This window comes from Equus przewalskii, chromosome 8 (genome assembly GCF_037783145.1).
Source record: "Equus przewalskii isolate Varuska chromosome 8, EquPr2, whole genome shotgun sequence".
NCBI classification, from domain to species: domain Eukaryota; kingdom Metazoa; phylum Chordata; class Mammalia; order Perissodactyla; family Equidae; genus Equus; species Equus przewalskii.
Window position 1 is genome coordinate 20337884 of NC_091838.1, and position 14633 is coordinate 20352516.

The following is a 14633-nucleotide window of genomic DNA, read 5'->3' on the forward strand; positions in this document are numbered from 1 at the left end:
GAATACACTTGTGTTCTAATGCAGATTAATTTTCCCATTATGATTTCATCAACTTGCAAGTTGGAGGGGACAATAGAAACTACACAAAGTGTGTTTTCTAAGCTTGGATATTTATCAAAATAAGTATCCTAGATAAATGAAGATAAACCCAATACTTTTAAAGGAAATGATTTTGCAGGCATTAATACTGGCACTGAGTGAAAAAATTAGATCATTTGTCATGGATTCAGAATTTTTCCACATATTGTAAGGTGTTTGCTGAAAGCTGAAATGCTTTTGATGTGACCTGCTTCTTTGCCTTTGACTTCATGTAGTTTATCAAAGTTGTGTGCTGAGCAGGTCTAATGCTAATGAGCACCAAGTCCAGGAACTACTTGGTCTTTTTCATGCATGCCACGTGCATTAATTTAATCAGTGATTTAATTCACCATGGGCTGAAATAAGGTCACTCAGTGTCCTCTCGGAAACTCAAGTGAGAGTAAATTAAGATGGCGGACCAAACCCCCTAGAAAAACCAGTCCCATCATTTTCAGTAACAAGAAATATAACTCGTTTATGAAAACATATCAGAAACACCTGCCAGCCTAGAGTTAACCCAAAGAGAGTTCATTCTAATGGAACTGTCATAGGAGAAATTCAGTACAACATCACAAAACAAGCAAGACCAACTTTGTGGGCTTAATCCCTCTCTAGTGCATTATGTGAATGTTATTATTTTATATCTGTTTAATCCAAACGTAAGCACGGAACCCCAAACTCATAGTTCTCGTGCATCAGTAGCCAACTGGGAAGGGATAGACACAGGCTTATTAGGGCTCCTCAGTTAGGCAGCCTCTGTGGCCGGTCGGCTTCATTGTTCCGTAGTAACCGTGGTGGCAGAGCAGGAGCCCTTACCTTCCTCCCAACACTGGTATATCAAGTGCCAGTAGCAAAAATAGAGGTACTGCCTCTCTACTTAGGAAACAGTGTAGGAAAGAAATGTGAATTGGGAAGAAAAGTCATATAGGTGTTTGGGTTTCACTTTGATACGGGAGAAGTAATTTCCTGAAAGCATTCGCCCTCAGTCAAGTTTTACTTTCTGCTGTTTGCTGGATTAAAAGGAGCCGTTTAAGACAGGCAAGGAGAGCTGGCAACTTTGTGGACCTGCACTCCAGCTATTTCACGTAAATTTTTAATTTTAACTCTCTTTATTCTTCTTTGCAGGAGTTTAGATTTGATCGTTTTGTAGAAGACGGTAAGAAGAAAACTACCTTTTTCAAAGGAGGGAAGAAGCTGAAATATTACCTATTGCCATTTGGATTTGGAGCCAGCAAATGTCCAGGCCGATTTTTGGCAATTATGGAAATAAAGCAATTGTTAGTTGTACTTTTAACTTATTTTGATTTAGAAATAATGGACCAAAAACCTATCGAACTAAACCGCAGCCGCCTTTTGTTTGGTATTCAGCATCCGGATTCTGATGTTTCATTTAGGTACAAAGTAAAAACTTAAAGAAGCTCAAGGAAAGAAAAGAAATCCATCAAAACTAACCTAAATGTCCTCAGCTCATCTATGTGGTTTTAATTTCTGCAAATGTAATTGCTTTGCAAAAGCAAAATCCATCATAAAATAAAACAGGATGATGGCATGAAAATGGACACCAAAATCAACATGATGATAAACTTAAAATAGTTTTTTTTTAAGTTTCTACATATTGTGATTTTCACCTGTCATAGTAAATGTGCCTTCACATCAATAGATGTGGCACTGTGGGGTTTGTCACTCAAATTCTTTTCTAATAATAAAAATGCACTTTATGTGCTACTGGAAATTTGTGCTGGAAATGGACACAGTCTAACAAATTCCAAGTTCTCAGAGAAGAAGGAAATTAAATTTCCATGAGATGCACTGGATGAAATGTTCCCTTCAAGTATAATATCAATAATATCTATATTGCCAGGCTACGTTTGCATTAAATGAGTTTTGCAGTAGATTAAATGCTTCAACTTCACTTCAATATTTAATCAGCCATAAATGCTCTTTATTACTTTGTATACTATAGTTCAATAGAACAAAATTTCTTGTTATATAAGAACACTGCTATTCAAGTTAGATACTGCTAAGATTTAATGTATAAGAACACACAAAACCTATTATATATTCAGCAATTGCCCTAGACATTAGTATTAGGTTTATTGTAGGAGGAAATGTTGAAATCATTACAGGATTGATTGTAGCATTTGGCTTTAGTATAAACTATAAAGGTTATGCTAGCATTGCAATTAACTCTCTCCTAAATGCTTCCACTTATATAAACTGAGAAACTAGATAGCAATATTTGTTCTCAACACCTCACCTTTTGGACTTGGAGTTTACTTGTATTATTTTGAATTACAACATTATGTAATGCAGTATAATTTCACATGCCATAATGCAGCATTGTGTCGATGATTCAAAGATTTCTAATATCAGATTACCCAGTGATTGTCTGGCATCTGACATAAATGATGCTGCTGTATATAAACAAGCAAAGTAGGTAATAAAAACCAGTTAATTCATGCTGCATTAGTTGGAACTTCTAATATTTCAGAAATGTGCTATTGTTTTTTAAAAAGGAAACTGAATTTTTAACATAACGTTATAAAATGCTCACTATACTTAATAAGTAAATAGATTTTCCAGCGTTTATTTTCTGCATCCCAAAGTACGTGCTCTAAAGGTTCCTTAGTGAAGGTCTATTGGTCTAAATTCTGGTTTTGCTTGATTGACAATGTTTTCATTTTTGCCCTTGTTCTTCAAAGATGATTTCACTAGATGCACAAGTCTAGGGTAACAGTCATTTCCTCACAGCGCTTTGAAGACATTGCATGTTCTTAAGGCTTCCATTGTTGTTACCAGGAGGTTAGTAGCCTTTGGTCCGTTTAATTATTCAGTCGGTAGTCTGCCTTTTCGCTCTGACAGCTCTAACGTGTTCTCTTTGCCTTTGATGTTCTTAGTTTCTGCCTGTTTATCCTGGTTGCACCTCATGGTGCTTCTTGGGTCTGAGAATGTGTGTCTTTCATCAAGTGTGGGATATTCTCAACCATTATCTCTGAATAGTACCTCTCTCAGGCTCTGTTTTAGATCCTCTCACTCTATACTCCATGCTCTTTGACCTTTTCTCCTCATATTTGTCTTTCTCCAATTTACATTCTAGGTAATTTCTTTAGATCTCTCTTCTGGTTTATTCTCCATTCAATGTATCTAATCTGCTCTTTAACTTATCCATTGAATTTGTTTCTTCCTTCTTTTTATTTTAGCCTTAGGTTCATAAAATTGAGTAATCATACTCCTTATACACCTTAATTCATGGTACACAATGATAATTGGTCCAAGCAAGGCCTCTCTGACTTTATTTACTTATTCTATTTTATCTCTAATTCCAACCATCATAACTCTTCCCATCATAGGCAAACATTCTAATGTGTTCGATGTGCATCCTTTTATTTGTGTATGTTTTTATAAAACATATATTATTATCCTGGGTGCATATGTTTTTAATTTACATAAATGTATTTTCTATAAATCATATTATTCTCAGTTTTCTTACTAAGCTGTATGTTTTTAAGAATACATCTACATTGCTTTGTATATTTAATCTATTGCTTCTAACTGCTGCATAGTATTCAGTAATGTACACCCACCGTATTTTAGTGATCTGTTCACCCAGTGATGAAAACTGTGTCTGTGGGACAGTTAATTTGGGGGAGAGCCAAAGCAGAACCTAAAAACTCTACCCCTATACATCCTCCCCCTGCTGTGCCCAACCACCATCCACAACGGGCTGCTGCAAAGCCCGTCCTTAACCGCCCTGTCCCAAATCACACACACACACAGACATTTAGTCCATGACAGCCTTCGTTCTCTGAGATGGTTTAGATTTGTTCTGTTCCGTCCTCAGACCCTTAAGACCCTCTCCCTTCTGTGGGGTCTCCAGGGTTGATTTTGAGTCAGAGTGCCAACTGCCAATTTGTCAGCTTTCAGGTTTTCAATTCCACTGAGTTTGCTAAATTGAATTATTACGTTTTCAGTTTGAGAGTTCTTTTATCTTCATATCTGCCTTGTTATTTTGAATAATATCTTGTTCCTTCATCATACACTCAATATCCTCCTTCATTTCTTTAAATAGTTAAGAAACCTGTTTTATAGTCTATATTTGAGATTTCCAAATCATGTGTTTGGTGGGTCTGATTCTGTTGTTTGTTTGTTTTTCTTTTACTCAGGATGGCTTCTTTACTACGCCTATGTTCCTTGGAATTTTATCTCTGGAAATTTTTAAGACCTGAGTTTAAAATATTCCTCTAGAGAGAATTTGCGTTTGCTTTTGTCTGACTGCTGATGTTGCTATCAAATTCAGATCACTAAATTTTCAGCTTGAGTATTTCAAGAGGCGATGAGGGATGGGGCTAGGAGCCACATAGGTAGGGTGGGTTCTAGCCCTAAATCAGCTACAGTGCAATCCTATGATTAGGAATAGACAGAAGGGACTTTCTAGGGTTTTTTCCTCCTTCACCGAGAGCCGTCGCTGAGACAAGCAAGTATACCCAGTCTTACTCTGTGGAGCAAGGTTTCTTTCTAGTTCATCTACTAAGGATGTTGCCTTTGCAAGTTCTTGGCTTTGAGCTGAGGTCTTGGACTTCATGCACACACACACACCAACTTTGGCCCTAGACTTTATTTCCTGCCTGCCACAGCATAGCCTGTTCATTTTGTACTAGGACATCTAGTCTGCCATATTGCCTCAAGTGGAAACTTCCATATTCTTAAATTCATCTTAGTAATACACTTTTGTGATGTTACAGCAGGAAGATAACAGGAAATTATTCCATTCTAATTTCTGTTGAATTTATAATTAAAAGTGTGCACAGGAATTTAGAATAGAAAGTAAGAATAAATAAAAGGGTTGAGAAAATATTATCTAAAAGCAATAGACAGTAGAACCAAAACAAGAGAATCATATGACAGGCTTAAATTTAGTAATTTAAAGAGTGTTTATGAATAGAAAAGATGTCACGCAAAAATAAGTTAAATGACATGGATTCCAGCTGTGATATAACTGGTTTGTTATCATCAAGTCACTTTACCTCTTAGAGTTGCAGTTTCCTTATTTGCGAAAAAAATAATAATAAGGCCTTTTCGACACCAGGGTTCATTATGAGGATTAAACACAGTAAGATGTGTCAACTTATTTTGAAAAGTGTATGATGTAATACGCAAATGTAAAGTTGTAAAAGAGATATTTTAACGTCGTTGTGCCTTTTAAAAACTGTTCTTATGTATTTGTTAAAGGGAATAACGTTTTAGTCAATAGACAATTCACTATTCATTTTTTCAGTCAAACATTTATTGAGTATTTCCCCTATTCTAGATATGATGCTATGTATTGGCTTACCTGTCTTCAGGAGCACAAAATTTATTAGGGAAAACAAGACAAACACAACTAATTTTTTATAAATGTAGTTGTAAGTAGTAAATTCATCTCTTTAAAATTATTCTAAAATTCTGACATCACTTGTTCTAACTAACCCTCCATCATTACCCATTCCAAAGTAGTGTTCTGTAGTGAGAAATTACTCCATGCATAATTACACTCAACAAAACATATATTTCAGGTATTATGATTATGGTAAAAATAACCAAAACCAAATACGGTCATTGAGGCTCCAGAATTTCCTAAAAACTATATTTTACGTATTATAAGAATCTGTCTTTTTATTTTTACAGCCTCCTCTAAGTTTCAAATTAAAGTAAATAACCAATAAAATTGTGTTATATTGATGACCAACAGTAAGGAAGCATTCAGTTAGGAAAAGACTAAATGCTTTGAAGCTAGATGCTCTGAACAGCTCTTTATCACCAAATCAGGCAGGCTGATATCTTCTCCATTTTATCGTTAAACTTTAGGTCACAAGTCTAAGGCAACAGAGTTACAAACTCAAAATTTGCATGATTATTTCTATTTTCTCATAAAAAAATAATTTTGGTAACATTTCCCATAAGCATCTTCTAATTTAACAGTGGAATCTTAAAATCAATTTCAAAAATCAAAGCACAAAAATTATCTTGGTTTTGATCTTAGTATAAAATACTGTCAATAATTATAAAACAAGAATTATATGCCCTTAGAATGTGCACCATTTTAAGCTATTAAATTCACCCATATTGCAGGCTATTATTTACTTGCATTGCATTATTAGGTATTCATATTCACATACTCAATTAAGAAAAAGTTAGCAAGCCAAGATTACATTCCCTGTAGCATCATTTTAAATTATAATGAGCAATCACATAAAACTCTGGTATTTCTCTAAAACAATTATTACTTATGTTACTTCATAGTGTTAATCTCAATCAGTGATCGCTGATGTGTGAACTTTTTAGCTTAAATGTTTATTTTGTTTATAATACTTTCTTGAGTAAGATAAATTGAACTCATGAAAAACTCTGTGGCACAGTTTTAAATAGGAGATAATTTGGCAATACTTATGTTTAAAAATGTTTTTTAGGCCGAGGAGTGCTATATATTGTAAAAAACTTGTCCTGAATAGCTGGTTTCATATTATCTTTTGATTTTTAAAATCATATATATGTGGTTATGAGGAGGCAAATTATCTTAAAAAGATGTTAGGTGAGAAAAGCAAATGATTTGTAAATCTACTTAATTTTCTTTTATTTACAAGTATTCAATAAATCAACTTTTAAAGCACAGGTGACTGACTGTGTCTCCTTATTTCCCTACGAGAACGTGTTGGATGATAGAAGATTTGATTACAAGTATCAAATTATTTGGGACGTAATTTTGCTGTCTGAATAGCCCCACATCCCATTCCCCATGCACACATATACATATTTTCTTATTTTCTGATACTTTCTCTAAAAGTACATCAACCGTTATATTCAGAGTGGTTTTCAATATATTTTAACTTATGTGGGAAATAAAAACAGATCCAAGAAATATCAGTGACTAAGAAGTGTTTTAATAAGTTTATTTGAGGCAAGCTGACCTTGCTAGGCTACAATTCTTAATAATTCTTATTCTGTGGAGTGACGTACTTTTTAAGAACACCAAGAAATGGGAGAGAGAGCCCATGAGATGTGGTCTTTGTGTTGTGCAGATCAGTTTACACAGATAATGAATGAAGCTGAATAATATTGGACAGTATTCTGTTTATTCAGAAAACTGAAATCCAAACTGTAAATAAAGTCTATAATACAGAATGCTGTTGATGAAATGAAATGTGGCTCCTTCAGTAACTGTCCATACACCATTGCACTGGGACACTTGGCTTTTCTAAGAAACACTCCCGTGAGTCATCAACATTTTACAGGAACTTGCCTTAGCCTCCAAAGGTGTTCCTGTGCATTTGAACTAGTCAGTTCAGTATGATTTCACAATTAGGGTAAATTATGTCATTAAATGGACAATCTGTGAAATGATTGCCTTTGCTTTCAATGTTACTCTAAAAAACACTTATTGAGTAAATTAACATTTTGCAGAACTGTCTGGAATTAGCCATGGTCATCTGAGTAATAATGTGCATTTTCTATTCAGGATATAGATAGCTAGAAAAAATACTCAGTGGTTATGCTGGATAATTTGAAGTACATTTGATAGAGTTTATTGTTACTTATTTGAGGTATGGTCTATGTTCTCAATTCCTAAATGTATTCATTTTTATAAGAAAAGACATGATATAGGGAGATCTCGGAGAGGACCGGGGCGGGGGAACTTTCAAAGGCGGGTCCGGCGATCCGGTGGAGAAGCGCCGGAGCTCCGCCCGGGCAGCAGACAAAACTCTCTGTCTGCCGGTAGCAGAGGGGCCACGCTGAGCATTCAGAGCTCCCGGCAGAGGCCCGGACAGAAGCCCAGAGGGCGGGGCGACCCCCAGCTGCCGTTGCCCGCCCCGTGGGACTAGGGATTGCCGGAGATCTCGGAGAGGACCGGGGCGGGGGAACTTTCAAAGGCGGGTCCGGCGATCCGGTGGAGAAGCGCCGGAGCTCCGCCTGGGCAGCAGACAAAACTCTCTGTCTGCCGGTAGCAGAGGGGCCACGCTGAGCATTCAGAGCTCCCGGCAGAGGCCCGGAGAGAAGCCCAGAGGGCGGGGCGACCCCCAGCTGCCGTTGCCCACCAGGTGAGGCTAGGGATTGCCGGAGATCTCGGAGAGGACTGGGGCTGGAGAGAGTTCCAGAGACCCAGCTTAGTAGCCTAGGGGGAAACCCTACAGGCTCACAGAAGCCTTAGGGAAAGCCTCGGCACAGCACCAGTAGAAGGCACCCAGCCGCCAGCCACAAGGCTGGAAGACCCCAGGGCAAAAGCAGCATAGCTAGGTGTACTAACCACAGACTGTAGAAGATGCCAATAGCTCTCCTGCGACCCATAGAGGACAAGTGAGATTTGGTGGGTGCCGACAGCAACCGAGCGACAAATAAAAGTGATCCCACCCCTGGCCGCTGGAAAAGCCCATAACACCGTTGCAGACCCCAAGGAGAGAGCGCATCTAGGTGGGCAACAACAGTAGGCACCTGCAGTCTGAAGCCCCCCGTGACGGCCCCCACGGCAGAGGAGGGAATCCAAAGGGCCACTGTGGCTACGAAGAGGGGCCCAGGCCCAGTTAGCAACTACGGACAGGGTTCCTGGTTGGTGAAGTATAAACAGCTGCTCCCCCCACCGCAGCAGCTGAAACAAGTGAAAGGAGCAACTAAACTCTATCTCCATGCGGAGGCACAAATCAACATCATCAAGCAATATGAAAAAATACATCAAATCTCCAGAACAGAAAGAAAGTAACAAATACACAGAAAACAATCCCAAAGAAAATGAGATATATAACCTAAATGATGATGACTTCAAAACAGCCATCATTAAAATACTCACTGAGTTAAGAGAGAATTCTGACCGACAACTCAACGAGTTCAGGAGCTATGTCACAAAAGAGTTTGATACGATAAAGAAGAACCAAACAGAAATACTGGAAATGAAGAACACAATAGAGGAGATTAAGAAAAATCTAGATGCTCTGAACAGTAGGGCCGATAATATGGAGGAAAGAATTAGCAATTTGGAAGATGGCAATATAGAATTGTTGCAGGCAGAGGAGGAGAGAGAAGCAAGACTTAAAAGAAATGAAGAAACTCTCCGAGAATTATCAGACACAATTAGGAGATGCAACGTAAGGATTATAGGTATACCAGAGGGAGAAGAGAAGGAGAAAGGGGCAGAAAACCTATTCAAAGAAATAATGGCTGAGAACTTCCCAAATCTGGTGAGGGAGATGGATCTTCAGGTGACAGAAGCCAATAGATCTCCAAACTTTATCAATGCAAGAAGACCAACTCCACGCCATATAGTAGTGAAGCTAGCAAAAGTCAACGACAAGGAGAAAATATTAAGGACAGCCAGGCAAAAGAAACTAACCTACAAAGGAACCCCCATCAGGCTATCAGCAGATTTCTCAGCAGAAACTTTACAGGCTAGAAGAGAGTGGAATGATATATTCAAAAATCTGAAGGACAAAAACCTACAGCCGAGAATTCTCTACCCAGCGAAAATATCCTTCAAATACGATGGAGAAATAAAAACTTTCCCAGATAAACAAAAATTAAGGGAGTTCATTGCCACAAAACCTCCTCTTCAGGAAATCCTCAGGAAAACCCTCATTCCTGAAAAATCCAAAAAAGGAAAGGGACTACAAAACCAAGAGCAGAGGAGATAAGTAGAAGGACAACAACAGAGAGTAGCAGCTCTACATCAGAACAGATTAAACCATGGGACGAGAAACAAAGGAAACTGAAGAAAACCGGAAAACAAGACACAAAATGGTAGTGGTAGGCCACCACGTCTCAATAATCACTCTAAATGTAAACGGATTGAACTCCCCAATCAAAAGACACAGAGTGGCAGGATGGATCAAAGAACAAGATCCAACAATATGCTGCCTCCAGGAAACACACCTCTGCCCCAAAGACAAACACAGACTCAGAGTGAAGGGATGGAGAACAATACTCCAAGCTAATAATGAACAAAAGAAAGCAGGTGTCGCTATACTAATATCAGACAAGGTAGATTTCAAAGCAAAACAGATAAAGAAAGACAAAGAGGGACAGTATATAATGATAAAAGGGACTCTCCACCAAGAAGACATAACACTTATAAATATATACGCACCCAACACAGGAGCACCAAAATTTGTAAAGCAACTCTTAATAGATCTAAAAGAAGACATCAACAACAATACAATAATAGTAGGGGACCTCAACACACCATTAACACCAATGGACAGAACATCCAGACAGAAAATCAACAAGGAAATAATAGAATTAAATGAAAAATTAGACCAGATGGACTTAATAGATATATATAGAACACTTCATCCAAAAACAGCAGGTTACACATTCTTCTCAAGTGCACATGGAACATTCTCAAGGATTGACCATATTTTGGGAACCAAAGCAAACATCAATAAATACAAGAGAGTTGAAATAATATCAAGCATCTTTTCTGATCATAACGCTATTAAACTAGAAATCAACTACAAGAAAAAAGCAGAGAAAGGTGCAAAAATGTGGAGACTAAACAACACGCTTCTCAACAAACAATGGATCATTGAAGAAATTAAAGAAGAAATCAAATATTATCTGGAGACAAATGAAAATGAGAACACGACATACCAAATCATTTGGGATGCAGCAAAAGCAGTCCTAAGAGGGAAATTCATCGCAATACAGGCTCACCTCACTAAACAAGAAAAAGCTCACGTAAGCAACCTCAAACGACACCTAACAGAACTAGAAAAAGAAGAACAAACAAGACCCAGAGTCAGTAGAAGGAGGGAAATAATAAAAATAAGAGCAGAAATAAACGATATTGAAACAAAAAAGACAATAGAAAGGATCAATGAAACAAAGAGTTGGTTCTTCGAAAGAATTAACAAAATTGACAAACCCCTAGCCAGACTCACCAAGAAAAGAAGAGAGAAATCGCAAATTAATAAAATCAGGAATGACAGAGGAGAAATCACAACAGATACCAATGAAATACAAGAGATCATAAGAGAATACTATGAAAAACTATATGCCAACAAATTGAACAACCTGGAAGAAATGGACAAATTCCTAGACTCCTACAATCTCCCCAAACTGAATCAGGAAGAAATGGAGAATCTGAATAGACCAATCACAAGTAAGGAAATAGAAACGGTAATCAAAAACCTCCCCAAAAACAAGAGTCCAGGACCAGACGGCTTCTCTGGAGAATTCTACCAAACATTCAAAGAAGACTTAATACCTATTCTCCTCAAACTGTTCCAGCAAATTGAGAAAGATGGAGAACTCCCTAACACATTCTATGAAGCCAACATCACTCTGATCCCCAAACCTGACAAGGACAACACAAAGAAGGAGAACTACAGGCCGATATCACTGATGAACATAGATGCAAAAATCCTCAACAAAATTTTGGCAAACCGATTACAGCAATACATCAAAAAGATTATACACCATGATCAAGTGGGATTTATACCAGGGACACAGGGATGGTTCAACATCCGCAAGTCAATCAACGTGATACACTACATTAACAAAATGAAAACCAAAAACCACATGATCATCTCAATAGATGCAGAGAAAGCATTCGACAAGATCCAACACCCATTTATGATAAAAACCCTCAGTAAAATGGGTATAGAAGGAAAGTACCTCAACATAATAAAGGCCATATATGATAGACCCACAGCCAACATCATACTCAATGGACAAAAGCTGAAAGCCATCCCTCTGAGGACAGGAACAAGACAAGGGTGCCCACTTTCACCACTCCTATTCAACATAGTTCTGGAGGTGCTGGCCAGAGCAATTCGGCAGGAAAAAGAAATAAAAGGAATCCAAATAGGTAACGAAGAAGTAAAACTCTCATTGTTTGCAGACGACATGATCTTATACATAGAAAACCCCAAAGAATCCACAGAAAAACTATTAGAAATAATCAACAACTACAGCAAAGTAGCAGGGTATAAAATTAACGTGCATAAATCAGTAGCATTTCTATACACTAACAATAAACTAACAGAAAAAGAACTCAAGAACTCTATCCCATTCACAATAGCAACGAAAAGAATAAAATACCTTGGGATAAACTTAACCAAGGAAGTGAAGGATCTATACAATGAAAACTACAAGACTCTCTTGAAAGAAATAGGCGATGACATAAAGAGATGGAAAGACATCCCTTGCACATGGATCGGAAGAATAAACATAGTTAAAATGTCCATACTACCTAAAGCAATATACAGATTCAATGCTATCCCAATCAGAATCCCAAGAACATTCTTCACAGAAATTGAACAAACAATCCTAAAATTCATATGGGGCAACAAAAGACCGCGAATTGCTAAAGCAATCCTGAGCAAGAAAAACAAAGCCGGCGGAATCACAATCCCCGATTTCAAAACATACTACAAAGCTACAGTGATCAAAACAGCATGGTACTGGTACAAAAACAGGTCCACAGATCAATGGAACAGAATTGAAAGCCCAGAGATAAAACCACACATCTATGGACAGCTAATCTTCGACAAAGGAGCAGAGGGCCTACAATGGAGAAAAGAAAGTCTCTTCAACAAATGGAGCTGGGAAAACTGGACAGCCACATGCAAAAGATTGAAAATTGACCATTCTTTTTCTCCACACACCAAAATAAACTCAAAATGGATCAAAGACCTAAAGATTAGGCCTGAGACAATAAGTCTTTTGGAAGAGAATATAGGCAGTACACTCTTTGACATCAGTTTCAAAAGAATCTTTTCAGACACTGTAACTCCTCAGTTGAGGGAAACAATAGAAAGAATAAACAAATGGGACTTCATCAGACTAAAGAGCTTCTTCAAGGCAAGGGAAAACAGGATTGAAACAAAAAAACAGCTCACTAATTGGGAAAAAATATTTACAAGCCACTTATCCGACAAAGGGTTAATCTCCATAATATACAAAGAACTCACACTGCTTAACAACAAAAAAACAAACAACCCGATCAAAAAATGGGCAGAGGACATGAACAGACATTTCTCAAAAGAAGATATGAATATGGCCAATAGACACATGAAAAGATGTTCATCATCGCTAATCATCAGGGAAATGCAAATCAAAACTACACTAAGATATCACCTTACCCCCGTTAGATTGGCAAAAACATCCAAAACCAAGAACGACAAATGTTGGAGGGGTTGTGGAGAAAGAGGAACCCTCATACACTGTTGGTGGGAATGCAAACTGGTACAGCCACTATGGAAAACAGTATGGAGATCTCTCAAAAAGTTAAAAATAGAAATACCCTATGACCCAGCCATCCCATTACTGGGTATCTATCCTAAGAACCTGATATCAGATATCTCAAGAGTCCGTTGCACCCCTATGTTCATTGCAGCATTATTTACAATAGCCAAGACGTGGAACCAGCCTACATGCCCAGAAACTAATGATTGGATAAAGAAGATGTGGTATATATACACAATGGAATACTACTCAGCCATAAAAAAAGACGAAATTGGCCCATTCACAACAATGTGGATGGACCTCGAGGGTATTATGTTAAGCGAAATAAGTCAGTCAGAGAAAGACGAACTCTATATGACTCCACTCATAGGTGGAAATTAGTATATTGAGAAGGAGATCTGATTGGTGGTTACCAGGGAAAAGGGGGGGTGGGGGGAGGGTACGGAGGGGGAAGTGGTGTACCCACAACATGACTAACAAAAATGTACAACTGAAATCTCACAAGGTTGTAATCTATCATAACATTAATAAAAAAAAAAAAAAAAAAAAAGAAAAGACATGATATATTACAGACTACAAGGAAAGTAAATGTTAGAGAGAGACTCATGAAGCATTTTATTTTCCTTACAATATTTTGTGCTTATAGGAGAAATTAGAGGGATATAAGTAACAGGTAAAGGGACTAATATCTAATGACTCATCATTGAGTAAATTTTTAAATACTAATAAATACAAAGCACAGATTGGTTGGAGATTTTTATTTGTTTGCAAGAAAACATTTAATACATATAACTTTTATGTCTAAGAACTAGCCTTTGTAGTTAATGTAAAATGTATATCATTATTACCTGACAAATAACCCACATTTTTAAATAAAATCTTTTGTCTTTTATGTTTAAATTAATGTTTAAATGAAAGGTACTTTTATTCCATAACTTCTAAGAACTGTACAATATATTTAATGCCTTTGTTTTATACTTTAATGGATTTTTTTAAGAATTTGAAATGATTCTGAATTTTTTTGTGAATCTCAAAGTATACAGGAAGGAGTACTTTCTCTGTGTTTTGAAATTAGGTATTCATTTTTTAAAAACTTTATTTTGAACTAACTTTAGACTTACAGAGAAGCTATAAAATTGTATTCATTTTTAAAGAAGAAAGTCCTCAGACTAAACAATGCTTGCAAAAAGTTAAACTAAAGAGTAGTCCCAGGTCTTAGCCAGTTGAAGATCTCAGTTAACCCTTGACCTTTGGGGATAATCCTCCACAATAACTACCCTATAGGGCACCATACTGTAAGTAACAGCTGAGTGGCAGAGAGAATTTGAGTATGTATGCCACTGCGATCC

At 37.3% G+C, this 14633-nt stretch overlaps 1 protein-coding gene across 1 annotated transcript in view; it reads left to right on the forward strand.

Annotated features, from left to right (window-relative positions):
- The window catches only part of CYP7B1 (cytochrome P450 family 7 subfamily B member 1), a 175474-nt gene extending 168748 nt beyond the window's left edge, over positions 1-6726 (forward strand). Inside the window, exon 6 of the mRNA XM_008516147.2 lies at positions 1204-6726. Coding sequence (XP_008514369.2) covers positions 1204-1491 — 288 coding nt within the window. The 3' untranslated portion in view covers positions 1492-6726. The remainder of the gene's footprint in view (positions 1-1203) is intronic.
- The last annotated feature ends 7907 nt before the right edge of the window (positions 6727-14633 follow it).